Source organism: Carassius gibelio, chromosome B1 (genome assembly GCF_023724105.1).
Source record: "Carassius gibelio isolate Cgi1373 ecotype wild population from Czech Republic chromosome B1, carGib1.2-hapl.c, whole genome shotgun sequence".
In the NCBI taxonomy this organism is placed as follows: Eukaryota; Metazoa; Chordata; class Actinopteri; order Cypriniformes; family Cyprinidae; genus Carassius; species Carassius gibelio.
Genome location: NC_068396.1, coordinates 28,466,034 through 28,479,576, shown reverse-complemented (window position 1 = coordinate 28,479,576; position 13,543 = coordinate 28,466,034). Strand labels below are relative to the sequence as shown.

The window sequence follows — 13,543 nt, the reverse complement described above, 5'->3', positions numbered from 1 at the left end:
ATTTGATAACTTTTTTTAAATATAACTAATCTATTTTTAAAGAATTTAACTATTATATAGTAATATAGTTATCGCTAAGATTTAAGAATTCCAGAACAAGTAAAAACTGTAATGTTGTGAAATATTATCATTATTTTAATATATTAAATGTTATATTTTAATTTATACTTGTGATGGCAAAGCAGCTTTTTTGTCAAAGTTAAAAATGGTTGTGTTGGTTAAAAATATTTGTGAAACTATGATTATTATGATGATTATTATTATTATTCCATTTTTATTTTTTTTAGCATTCCTTTATTTTTAAGGATTCTTTTATGAATGACAAAAAAATTGCATTTATTTGCAGCATTATATATTATGTATCTTTAATGTCACTTTTGAAAAACATAATACATAAATGCATATATAAATAAACTGGTCTCTTGACTCCAAATGTTAGTGTATATAATTTTAATTTCTCTAACTCTATATGCAGACTAATGATATGAATCTGTGGTGGGCAATGTTTGGCAAGGAAGAAGTGGCACTAGGACTGTTTAATGACTTGCACCAATTACAGAATCTTCTCACCTGTAGCATAAGCTCTTTCTCCACAACCTCCTGAGTCTTAGCTATCAGCCTCCGTTGAAGAGAATGAATCTTCTGAATCAGTTCAAAGCTGCTTGGATCACTCGCCTCCAAAAAAAGAGAAGCGAAATCAATCTTTCTGGAAGACTGTATTATTTCTATAACTGTTTCCATAAAACGCTTATGCAAGCCCATACCTCTAGCTTTCTCCAGCGGTGGACATTCAAGGGATTGCCAAGCTCATCCTCTAGAGCTCGACATCTTGTCCTCTCCTTCAGCAGCTCCCTCTGCATATGAAACACCTCATGTCTGCCATCAGAACAAAGAAACACCAGTAGAGTAAATCTGACTCTGGTTTCCAGGCCACAATAAAAGCATCAATAATCTACTAATTTATAGTCAGTCATTTAAAGTCCCTGCATTCTGGCAGGATGCAATACCACTTTGAAAATGAGTTTGTGTGCGAGGTTCTGAAAGCCTGCACTTCACTTATTTACTTATGCAATACAACCGGCACAAACAGGGAAATGCAAACAAGAGGGTGAATGGAAGCGAGAGGGAGAAACAAATCTCTTGGATCTCATATCGACAGGTTATGGCTCACAGCATAATCCTAGCTGACCTTTCCCTCTCTGCAGCAAGCTTGTTTGATGTAGACATGTATGCTTTCCTATAGGCATACACACAATACATTCTAGCATTTGCAGCTATTTTAGGGTTGGTCTATATAAATATTCGTTGCATAGTCTCATCATTTTTCAGATTAGTTGTGCATCAATTTTGGTTTCAAACTAGATTTTTCACGTTTTGAAGAAATTTTGTATTTCAGCATTAAAATTTTGCCTCCCAAATTGCTGTGCAGTAAGGGTGTTACATATGTTACTTATGATATTTGTGCCTCAATATATGGCTTCTCAATCTAAGTGAATTATTTTCATATTTTTCATCATTTTTGCCATCTCTATACCTGACTGAAGTTAAAATGCCTTAATAAAGTATTTTTCTCTTCACAAGACAGCTATTGATGGACTGGAGTCATGTCAGTTACTTGTGGATTATTGTAATGTTTTTTATCAGCTGTTTGGACTCTCATTCTGATGGCACCCATTCACTGCAGATGATCCAATGGTGAGCAAGTGATGCAATGCTAAATTTCTCCAAATCTGTTCCAATGAAAGACAAACTCATCTACAGCTTAGTTGTAAATTTACAGCAAATTGTAATTTTTGGGAGAACTATCCCTTTACTCAACAAATCAGAAAAGTCTGGGGGGTGGGAATAGCGTTTCAAGGGTTTACTTTAAAGTGTAACATCTCTCTATTACAATGTTTGATTTGTTGTGGTAATTGTGGACAACTGAAGAAAAGATCCCAGTTGTGTTTTGTTAGATTGCACCCACCTTTTATTTTGCACAACAGCGTTTTCTGTGTACTTTACCCCTAAAACAGTGTCACTTATGGCAAGTCTAGCTATAGCCAGTGTCTTCCTTTGACCTATTATAGTGATTCAACTCCGCAAGTAAACAACTTGAAAGCTCCTTCAGCCAACCTATAAGCACTGGTGGCTTGCCAGAGCTGGAAAAAGCTAATTACACCATTCCAGCCACAATAGAAAAGCCTCTTGAAATACATTGAAAATAAATAAATAACAAAATCGTCATCTAAGGACACACACACACACACACAAATCTTCATGGAACAGAAGAACAGAAAAGTAAATGAAAGGTAGATAAAACAACACCCTGTCTACACCAGACATGACTGGCACAACACAACAAAAGCACGAAAACCCATTATATAATCAATCTTTGTGTCCAAATATGCCTATTTCCATACTACTTAGTAGGCGATAAAAAGTATGTGAATCAGGTAGTATGTCATTGTCATATGAATACTAATTCTACTAATTCTAATCACCAATCTATAGTTATAAAAAATTACACAAAAAGTAACCACTGACTTACAACTTCCATCAACAATAATGAATATGTGTAACCGAGATGACAGAGATCCATACTGTAACCAGCTGAATGCTCAGAATGCCTAGAACTTTTTCTGTGAAGCAATGGAGAGAGATGGATGATCATAGCGCACAGCTCATTTACCTGAGCGCAATGCAGGTTGAGTTTATGAGGGTGTTAGCGATTAGCATGCTAAATTGATCAATAAGTCATTTCCTTTGGGGGGAAAAACTCTATTACCAAAATTGTCAGTGTACTATCATTTGTCTAGCAATGTGAGTAAACTGGAGAAGTTTTTGCAAATGTTGTTTTGCTAAAAGACAGTGGAATTGCTTCTAAATGGCTAAGATTGATTTCTCAAGACATACAAGGTCTCTTTTCGTTATTGATGATTCAGACAAAATCAGTGCTGTTAGTGTTTGCTATGTTTGAGGGAGAAAAATTGGCATTAGCTCTTGTTTTGGGTTGCTTGTCATCTTTAATATTTATAACTGTCTCAATGGCTCCGTTCCAAAACCTACTGAGCTATACAGAGGCTGTATTTTAAGGCATCACAGCCATGCTCCTGATGCAAAAGCCTATTTTAGATGGAAAGGAACTTTATTATGCTGCCATATAAGGCACTTCAAGCCAAATTTAGTTTAGCTATACATATACTGTATATATTTAATATGTTGAGTTACAAGTTTTTACGAGTTTTTCCTCAACAAACTTCTAATTTGCTGCTTATTAATAGTTAGTAAGGTAGTTGTTAAGTGGGTAGGATTAGGGATGTAGAATATGATCATGCAGTTTTATAAGTACTAATAAACAGCCAATAAATTAACAATAGGCATGCTAATAAGCAATTAGTTAATAACGAGGATCGGCCCCAGATTAAACAGAAACACTCATTACAATTTAGAGTTCATTAAAGTGTACAATAAAAACTGTATAGTGTACATTATTATTTTATCTAGTAAATATTAGGTGTACTTATACTTAACACCGTAAATCTATTCTTTCCCGTGTAGTGCGTGGTAACTGTAATCTCTCTATTACATATCAAGTGTTCATGTTTAGACCCTAACCTGAGTCTTTAATAAGTGTCTTCCTTCATTAAAATTGATGGCAAAGCAAACAAACAAGACCTCAGGCGCTTTGATGTGAAGAGGAATCCTCTTGAACACCTGTTGCATCATTGTCAGACACCGATGTACACACATAAACAGTTGCTGTTCTCTGATTATGTTGTTGTACAGCAGGAAAACTGTCTTTATAAAGAAAACATTACATATTACACATTATGTATTACATGTATCTTGTTCTATCAAAGGATATAGTTTCAAACAAATCCACAACAGAACCACTGCACATCTCAGAGCGGTCTCACATGTTCAGTGGTGTTTCATTCATAAATTAATTGTTTTGAATGGATAAGCAAATTGAGTCATAACAACTATCACATTTTTCATTCATGAATGAATGAATCAGCGGTACAGAATAAATCATTTGGTTATCTGATTAAGTGATTCAATTTGTTGCTGAACATTTTTTTTATTAAACGAATCAATTAAATGAATGATTCAGAAACTTCATATAAGGTTTACACCCTATGTAGGTTGCATTTCTCGGCCATATACTGTGCATTCCGCACATCTACTTTCAGAAAAGTAACCATTATTCCTTTTGAAGCCTAATTACTGTAATTTCTTGCCTTCTTTGGAATGTAATGGTAAGTTTTCTGAATTGAGACAGTCTCAATTATGTATGCGGCTGACAAATGTGGCCTACGGAGGGTGCAGCCTTCTAAATTAGACACAGCAATAGACATGTCGCCAGATACTGGTGTGCAGATGCAATGCTTAGAAAGAGTCACTGGAAATCCCAACAGACAATCAGGAAAGGAATGTGCATATACACAAAAAGACATGTATCCATATTTTATCATACATGTCATCAATCTACTATTACAGCACTATTAATATCAACCAAATGAAGAAAACAACTTTTAAAAACATCAAAACAGGCATCAATTGGAAAGCCACAATTGCCAGTGCCACTTCCATTTACTTTGTCAAAACTTTTATTAGGAGAGAGGAAGTATTCTTTGATCACTTTGCTCAAGACAGGTCTAATCCGACCCTGAAACACTAAGACTTCTTCACATTGCATTTCGATTACTCCAGTTCTCAACATAAGTTTGTATGTGGGAAATCTAGCCAGCACTTTTTCCTGGAGCTTTAATAAAATACTTTTAGTGGCACTCACAAAAGCTACTTAGTATTGTGTGCACATAAATGCATGATTTTTCTACACTTTGAAAAGAATATACTACATATAAGAAAGAGAATAACATAAAATGTGACAAGAGCACACAGTAATTACTGACATCAGTGCTTCAGGGAGACCGTATTAATCTTAGTCATTGGTCATTTTACTACACCTTACAGCAGACAATAGAACCCTGAAAGGATTTCCTGTTCAGACTGGGAAAAATAAAAGCAGCCTTTCCATTCACTTGCCTTTCGCTGGCTGTGGCTTTAATTTATGCATTTTAATTGTGTTCTTGGCAAAGCTTTTGTTTTTATGCTCTCACTATTCTCTCTTCTCAATTGTGTTTTGCATAAATACATCAATGTCCACTAAACGAAAGCAAGCCATCCATCTTTCGCCGTCAACAAATTAATTTCGCTATGACAAATAAATAACTGATTTAGAATGGTAAAAAGAAACCCACATGCATTTTATCCATTTCTTTCTCTTAGTCAGTGTTTTAGTTTGTATTCCTGTTGCTTTGACTGAGATCAGCCTGGAGATATGGAAGGCGAGAGAAAGAGTTGGTTGGGGGATATGGATTGATTTATTCACGAAGGCAGGGTTGATATCAGGGACTTAAACTTTAATCAACATGCTTATAGAGTTCAGGACTCTCGCCCACACACACACATTTGCCCGTGTTCAGACCCACTGAAACTACACATATTTGCAGGCAATAGCAGAAAATAGTAAAACAAAAGGCAATTGTGTCATTAACTGGCCTTGTTAATATGTACAGGCCTAATTATCATCAGCAACATTAGCACCAGCATCTTCCCACTACAAAACATTAACAGTCACCTCCTATAGGCCATAGCACTTCCACATGTATGACTCTAAAGCTCCCACAATTGATCCTTATAAACACCGAACATAATGTATCTATCGCCTGACACATATCACTGATATAGGTGTCTTGAGATATCCCACCTGTCTCTGTGACCGCCCCAGGCTCTTTAAGCAGCCAAAGAAAGAATGTGAACCCAAACTGATGATATTCACAGTGTCAAACTAGCTGGCATAAGCTGATTGGTTGATGTTGCATAAACAGCCAATTAGCTAGCTGCTTTACATTCAAATGGCTGGTTAGCATTAACTAGAGAATTTTCCAGCCTACACCTTCCCCAGCTCTACCTGTATAGATCTGCTATGGGTTATTGTATTTGCTATTTGTTCAGCAGCGGTACATCTTAAATACTCACAGCACCATATCAGCGTATGCATTGGCAGTAGCAAGTTTATGTACTTGCTTTGCAGCAGCAATAATTTACAGCAACAGCAATTCAGCAACATTCTAAATCTATTCCGACAAGACCAAATACATTGACATTGTCATATCCATTACCATGCTATATTCTTCAGAGAGTTGTCATGACATCACTATAATAACCCTGGTTTGGAAACAGCAGATTTTAATAATAATAATAATTATGGAATACTTGTTTTTGTATCTCTGTACTAGTACCGCATACATATTTTATAGCTTTTTGGGAATGTAGTCATGGAACAAGCTGGACCATCTTCAGCCAGTTATTATTGCGAAACAACTTCAGGATGATTTAAGACCCCCCTGCTTTGGGATTTAGTTTGCAATAATGACTGGCTGATTGATTATTTCTTGCTTATACTTTTTTTTTTTTACTAAAAGAAAGCTGGCATTTCTTTCTCCCTCATTAGATTTCGAGTTTCACCAGCTGCCAAGAACATGTGTAAAGACTGCATGCATAAAAACTCTTAATATATGAGGGATTGTATCTTTGGTTTGATTGAAGAAAGCAGCCTATAATGCCAAGTTACAAGTAAGGCTCAAGGTAGCGCAGCTAGCAGTTAGACAATGCTTAAGGAACATTGATTTAATTCTTATGAAATATTCATGCTGATTTTAATGGAAGCGGATTACTGGGAATTCATCTGTCAGGATGCCACTCAACAAGTTTCCGTTTTCTAATGAGCAAGAGGATGGGGGGGGGGGGCATATGGTTCCGATTGCTTCACCTAGCTCAACCAGAGGTGAATAAAAGATGGAAATCATGTTGAATGATTTTTGAAACTTTTGTCATTTTTCATACTAATCGCAGTAGGAGCATATTGTCACCCAAGACAGGTATATTAATCTGATAAATAATAATAAGAAGAAATATTATTATAACTTTTTATTGGGAACTGTTGTACTTTTTCAGCACCATGCCATGCAACCCTTGATTCCGATGTAAACTAAATGCACTTTCGGGCAGTATGAAAGAGTATAATGTTCCATGCTTGATCACAGTTCACATTTGCCATGATCGAAACATACACACAAAAGAGCTTCACCATTTTTAATTTGTAGAAAGTGACATATTTCAATGATATACCGACCACTAAACTACAAATGTTCACGCTTAAGAGAAGAAACAGAGTAATAAAGGAAGAAAGAATGGATGACAAATGCTACTGGGCACAGGTATGAGAAAGACATGGAGGAAAAGAGAGAGAAAAAATAGAGCAGTTACAGAAATGTGCCTACAGCAGTACACATATAAAACAATGAGCTGTGATAGAGTCCAAGGCCTCTGTCCGGAAAATGTGCAGCAGTGAGCTTAAATGTCAAAGGTAAGGTCTTATCTGTCGTAACCTCTCTCTTTCTCATTCTGTTTTTCTTTCTATTTCTGTCCTTATTTCAGAGAAGCAATTATATAATGTTCCTCTAATGGAATAAAAAAAGGGGGAATGGAGTGAGGGTAAGAAGTTTGAGAGCAGTAGAACATGTACTAACGCTGTTTTTACTGACGTGAAGTGCACGTAAGGGTAACCCTGTGATTCAGGCAGACTTAGCCATAATTTATTTTGGAGTATGGGCTCTTTGAAATAATTTGAAATGGAAAGACCTCCTCATTACAGTAGACAAACACACAACACATGAAAGCAACCCAAGAATTTGGTTCAAAGCTGGATCAAAGAAAAAACACGCACACACATAAACACACACTTTCACATCACTGGTCTATGCTCTGTATTGTTCATTCCACTCTGTGGTTTGAATCTTCTAATGAATATTTCAGGCAAAATGCAACAGAATTTAGTTCATTATGGCTTAAATTATTATGGTCTCATTTACTGCAAATTTTTTAAAATAAAAACCAGTGCTAATACTGTTCATGCAATAATATCAGCTCTGTTTGGAATGTCACTTTAAAACGTGTAGAACAGCCATGAACACTTCCACCGTATAATGATGGTTTAGAATTCTATAAGCAATCCAGTCATATAGAACAGTGGCTAATATGCATGCTTCCAATTACAGCTGCACGATTATGACAAAATTCATAATAGTCCATTATTCCCTTGAAATTGTAATTGCGGTTATTAATTACGTTTATCACAATTTACATTGAATGATGTTTATACCATTGTTTAATTCAACTGCATGCTTTTTTTTAAGGAAATAAAAAAAAGCTTTAAAAAAAACTTTTAGTGCTTTTCAATAATATTAAGCCTCAAATGTCAACTATAATATATTCTTCTTTAAATTATAAAAAAAAAGTAAAAAATAATAATAATAATAGGAATGGTATTATAATGGTATACTAAAACTACAATTAACACAATGGAAAAACTCTTAAGATAACATTTAAAACACACACACACACACATCTTAAGCACAGAGAATGACATAAGTTGACTTTGAACAATTAACTGTCACTTTGAGTGATTATGTAATTGTGACATCCATAATTGTAATTGCGATTAGAAATTGGATTAATTGTACAGCTCTACCTCCAATTGACCACAGCATTCATGCACACAATGGACATTCAAACAAACACAATGCAAAGCCTTGAATGCAATCACCACTTTTCAAGATTTGTTAATCACAGTAGCCCCAATCTCAATTATTTATTCTAACAATTGTGCAGACCTATGGTTCTATCTTTCTAAAACTTAATGGGTAGCTCACAAACCTTATCAAAAGAACACACTTTATCTCTCAATTGTAATTTTCATCTGTTACTGGAGCAGATTTTACGTAACATATCATGATACGGGATGACCTTGTGGATAGTGTGAAAAGTCTGAGCATGTATCTATGTATGATTTGAAATTGCATACATTATCATTATGTACATGAGCCTTGATTGCAATCTTTTTTGAGAAGCAGAGTTCATTCGGCTGTCATAATTAAGAGAATGGTTGCATTTACATTCCAATCATTCTCTGTCTCTGTTGAGTGGATGGTGGGAGGAGCTTCCTTAGCACATTTGAATGCAGTTCTTATGGACTGGAGGAGTTTTTGAACATCTTTTCTACAGCTTTATTTTTGGCTGTATATAGCACAGTTTAATTGCTAAGTTGCACAGAGGCAGAGAATAGGGCTTGGGCGCCGCGTTGCATTCTGGGACGTGGCGGCCATGATGATGGCCTCGTGAATGTAAATATTCAGCAAGTCGAACGAGAAGAAGCAGAGTTCGGAGAAAGAAAAAAGATGTTAAAATCACGAAAAGGTTGTGGGATTTACAGGGATACGCCAGATAGGGATGCCAGGGACCGGTATGCAGACAAAATCGGCACTATTAACAGTTTGGATCCATATAAAAAATTCCAAACAAAGAGTGGAGTACCGACGATGACTTGCTGCCGCACTTTTGCATTACAGATATCTTTGGCTAAAGTTGCCTTGTTTGTTTTGTGAGCGCCTACACTTCAGAACAGTTCCGAAGCTACAAATCATTGGAGTCTCATGTGCAGTTCACAAATGGATAGGTTCAGGAGTTGCAGATCAAAAAGCCGTCAAACAGTATACAGTAATCCAGACAACGGTAAGCTGTGCTCCACCTAGGTGCTAGTTAAGTAACTGTTAGTGCTAACAACCACTCACATATGTACTTTAATGATGTGTTTCAAATGTGTAGTTAGTAACTGTCAACCCTCCCATTTTTTCCTGGGGTTCTCACGTATTTTAGCTCTTTTCCCGCTCTCTTCCCGTTTTAGTATTTTCCTGTAAAATATCCTGTTAGCCCTTCCATCGGACCTGTCAGTCTCTGTACTGTTGTCCTGTTGCTACCTCCTTGCCTTTCCAGCGAAACAGATGTTTTCAAAGCATCGTTTTGCTTACTTGAAACAACCTTAACGTGATGTTGCCTTTTTTCAGATAAAAGTGTGGTTGTTACGAGAGCACGAATTCACGCCAATCTGTAAGCAAAGCCACATTAGACGAATTTTCCCTTATTTCCAATGTCCAATGTTGAGAGGGAGTACATCTAAACACTGTGCAGTAGTCCGAGTAGCAGGAAAGGAGGCCATCAACATGATGGCCATGCCAAGTAATGACGTCACAATGCCCAAGCCCTATTATTTGTGACTGAGTCACAAGCTTGTTGACAAGCATTCAGGGGTTCATGAGTTGACAAGCTAACACAGAGATGTCAAATCAAAGTTATCACCCTAGCACCTTCCGCTTCAGCAGGTGACAACAGCGGTACAACAACTCTCCTTGGGTCACTCTACAGGAAAAGATGAACTCCCATCTAAATGTGTTAGGGTCTTTTTAGAGCTTCAATGACACAGGCTTTTTTTACATGTTTCAAGAATCTTTCTATATGAGATTCCTGGATATGCTTCTATTAAGTTGGATCCCTTCCTTTGAGATTCCAAGTTTATAAAAAAGTCTGGGTTCAGTGAGATTTTTTTTTATTTTATATTATTTTTATATTCATGAACGATGCAGTAAACTGATCAGAAGTGACAGTAAATTTCCTCATCAATATGAAGCATCACACCTGTTTTCCACCTGAATATTAAGAAATGCCTCTATTAGAATGATTTCTGAAAGATCATGTGAAACATAGCGACCCCCAACTTTTCGATGGTAGAAGGAATTCTTGTTATAATTGACTTGTTTTGATCCAAACCATTCTGTGGATTACAAAAGTATACAAAAGTAGATTTATACACATTTCTTGATAGACAATGAACATGTCCATCAAGCTTTAAAGTAATAAAAGATGCCATAAAATATACTCATTTTCTCCAGAAAGGTAAAAGCAACCATTCCTTTTTAAAGGATCTACAGTATAGATATATATACTGAAAGCACATTATGTACATATCAAATGAGCCAATCACACAAAATGTGCAAATGTATTTCTTATGTGTCATTTATGCAGGATCCTGTGCCATGAGTACCCATTTTTCAAGAAGAGTAAAAGAGTATTAAAAATAAATTAAATGAATAAAAAAATATCTGGTTAAAAAGAGTAAAAAAAATAAACAACCAGGCTATAAACACACTGTTTGCTTCTGTTGTGCTCAATCTAGCTGCTCTATAATGCATGAAGCAGTTTTGAAACTTTGTGTTGTATTTGTGTTGAATTCCTCATTTGTAATTTGCTTTGGATGAAAGCGTCTGCTAAATGTATAAATGTAAACACAGAAAGATGTCAGTTCCTCATGAGACTTTGCTTTCATGGACTTGTCCCAGAAACCCTTAAACGTAGAGGAAATATTGCTCCACAGCTAGGCACCGATATGCTACAGTCAGCGTCTTTGAGGGAACTACACTGCACTGATGACAGCAATAATGACTAAAATTTGCCACCTGTTTACCATTGAGGCTTGTATATCAGCAGAGATCTTGGCATCCAAGCTCGGGCGTCAAGTCAACCCATCTGGCACAGCGGCTGCTGACTAGTCTCTCTGAAACCTTACCACTAGCTCATTGATTTCCACATATGTTTCAGAGTACAGGAAGAACAATGATACGTGTATGTTTTCTGTTATGATTTAAGAGTGCGACTGGGACACGGGTGATTTGAAGAGTGTTCATTTTTTAGCAGAAGCAAAAATGCTCTCTAAAGAGAGAATGCAATCTAACTGCAGCCGACTAGAATGTAGCAAACCATAGTTTGTGGAAGTGAAAAAAATGTAAGTCGATGTATTAATAAATAGGACAAGCCCTTAAGTTTGCACTGAGCAACACACAGCAGTTTCATTCCTGATTGAATCAGCCATTTGAACTAAATAATTTGAATGAATTGTTCAACGAGTCACTCATAAAGACAGCAGCTTCTTGAATGAATCAGTGTTGTGCATGAATCATTCAAGCAAATGTTTCAATCACAAAAACAGTTTATTTTTTGAATCTGTCAGTGTTCTGGACAAACCATTGGAGTCAATGATTCAGTGCCTCACTCATACAGACACTACTGTAGCTTTTTTTGTTCTGGAATGATTCAGAGTTTTCAATTCACTTGAATGAATAAATGAGTCATTCATAAAGAGTTTCTTGTTTTGTTCTTCAGTGAATCAGAGTTGTGAACAAATCATTTTAGTGAATGAATGGCTTCCTTATAAAAACATTTGCTGAATTCTGAAGCACGTAGTAGAATACTACTCTTACTATTTTATCATATCTTTCTATGGCAGAATCAGTAAGAGTAGCATGCTAGTACATAGTTTGGAATTCAGCAAGTTGCTCAGTCATGAATTAATTAGAGGTGTAAACGTACCATTCAAGTCAATGATTCTAAGACTCTCTTTAAAGCGAGTTGTTTGTTTTCCTCTAGAATCAAGTGAACGATTAAATTAAGTCGATAAATAATTCAACAAAACAATGATTCAGTGACTTGCTCTTAAAAACATTTTTGTTGTTCTTGAATCAGTGTTTTTGAACAAACTTGTTGCTTGTTATCACTTTTTTAATTTTTTAATGTATATAGAGAATTTTTTCTCAGTTAAAGGTACAATTTGTAAGATAATTGCAGTAAAATATCCAAAAACCGCTAGGCTGGTGTTATATATTTTGTCCAGCTGATAACTAAAAATACCTGTTTTCATCTACTTGTAAATCATGAGAAAAGTCCCATTCTAAACAGTGACACGGGGCAGTGCAGTCGCCTGTCAATAATGTTAGTTACCCTTTGTTACAGCCTTTACTGATGTAGAAACCACATGACAACAGTGTGTGGACAAATGTGGAAGTAGTGTCTAGCGTCCAGCAAACCACTAGCTTGCTTCAAGCATTACTTATTTACTTCTTCTTGCACGTTTTATGGTGGATTGTGTTTCTTATTTATGGAACATAATTACTGTTTTCCGTCTGCCGCTGGTTCTGGCGACAAGGACAGCTCTCGTAAACGTAAGTGTACGGGCCAACCAAACGACCCAAGAAGAATTTGGGACAAAAGGAGAGAAAGAGCGAGGATCAATATCGGTGTTGCATTTTCTAGATGGAGAGAGCTTCGCGACAAACTTCAACTAGAAAGAGATGCCGATCTTGCTTGTGTTTTACTCGACAGGTGAGTTGTTTTGATTCATATCTTTACAGATAACGTATGCTATTATAACGATCAACCAGATTAGTATTATAGGGCATACACGCCAAATACGGGGCATCGCGTCTCTAGACTCGTGGAACAAATCGTGGAACTCGCGTTTGCTTTGTATGCCCAGTTAATGTGTTTGCATGTACACGAGTGTATATATTTGTTGAACAAGTGATAATCATTTTCATATCATCTGACTAAACAATAATCAATTAATCTGATAATTTACTGTCAAACTATATTTGCAGTATGGTATTGCAATATAGCATGATGCAATATATAATGGTGGCATGTGAAAATTGTCTTTTTCAGACACTTACAAAATCCAGTAGAAGACAACAAATCCCGTCATTGCACGCTCCTTCTTAGCGTCATCAAACCACGCGATTGTTATTGTTTTGGTAGTGCGCCCTCTATT

General features: G+C 36.1%; 1 protein-coding gene across 1 annotated transcript in view; it reads right to left on the bottom strand.

Annotated features, from left to right (window-relative positions):
- Window positions 1–13,543, bottom strand: part of cfap58 (cilia and flagella associated protein 58) — a 77,850-nt gene that overhangs the window by 25,472 nt on the left and 38,835 nt on the right. The window contains exons 14-15 of the mRNA XM_052544776.1: window positions 765–876; window positions 571–675 (exon numbers count right to left, since the gene is read on the bottom strand). Of these exons, the coding sequence (XP_052400736.1) occupies window positions 571–675; window positions 765–876 (217 nt within the window). The remainder of the gene's footprint in view (window positions 1–570; window positions 676–764; window positions 877–13,543) is intronic.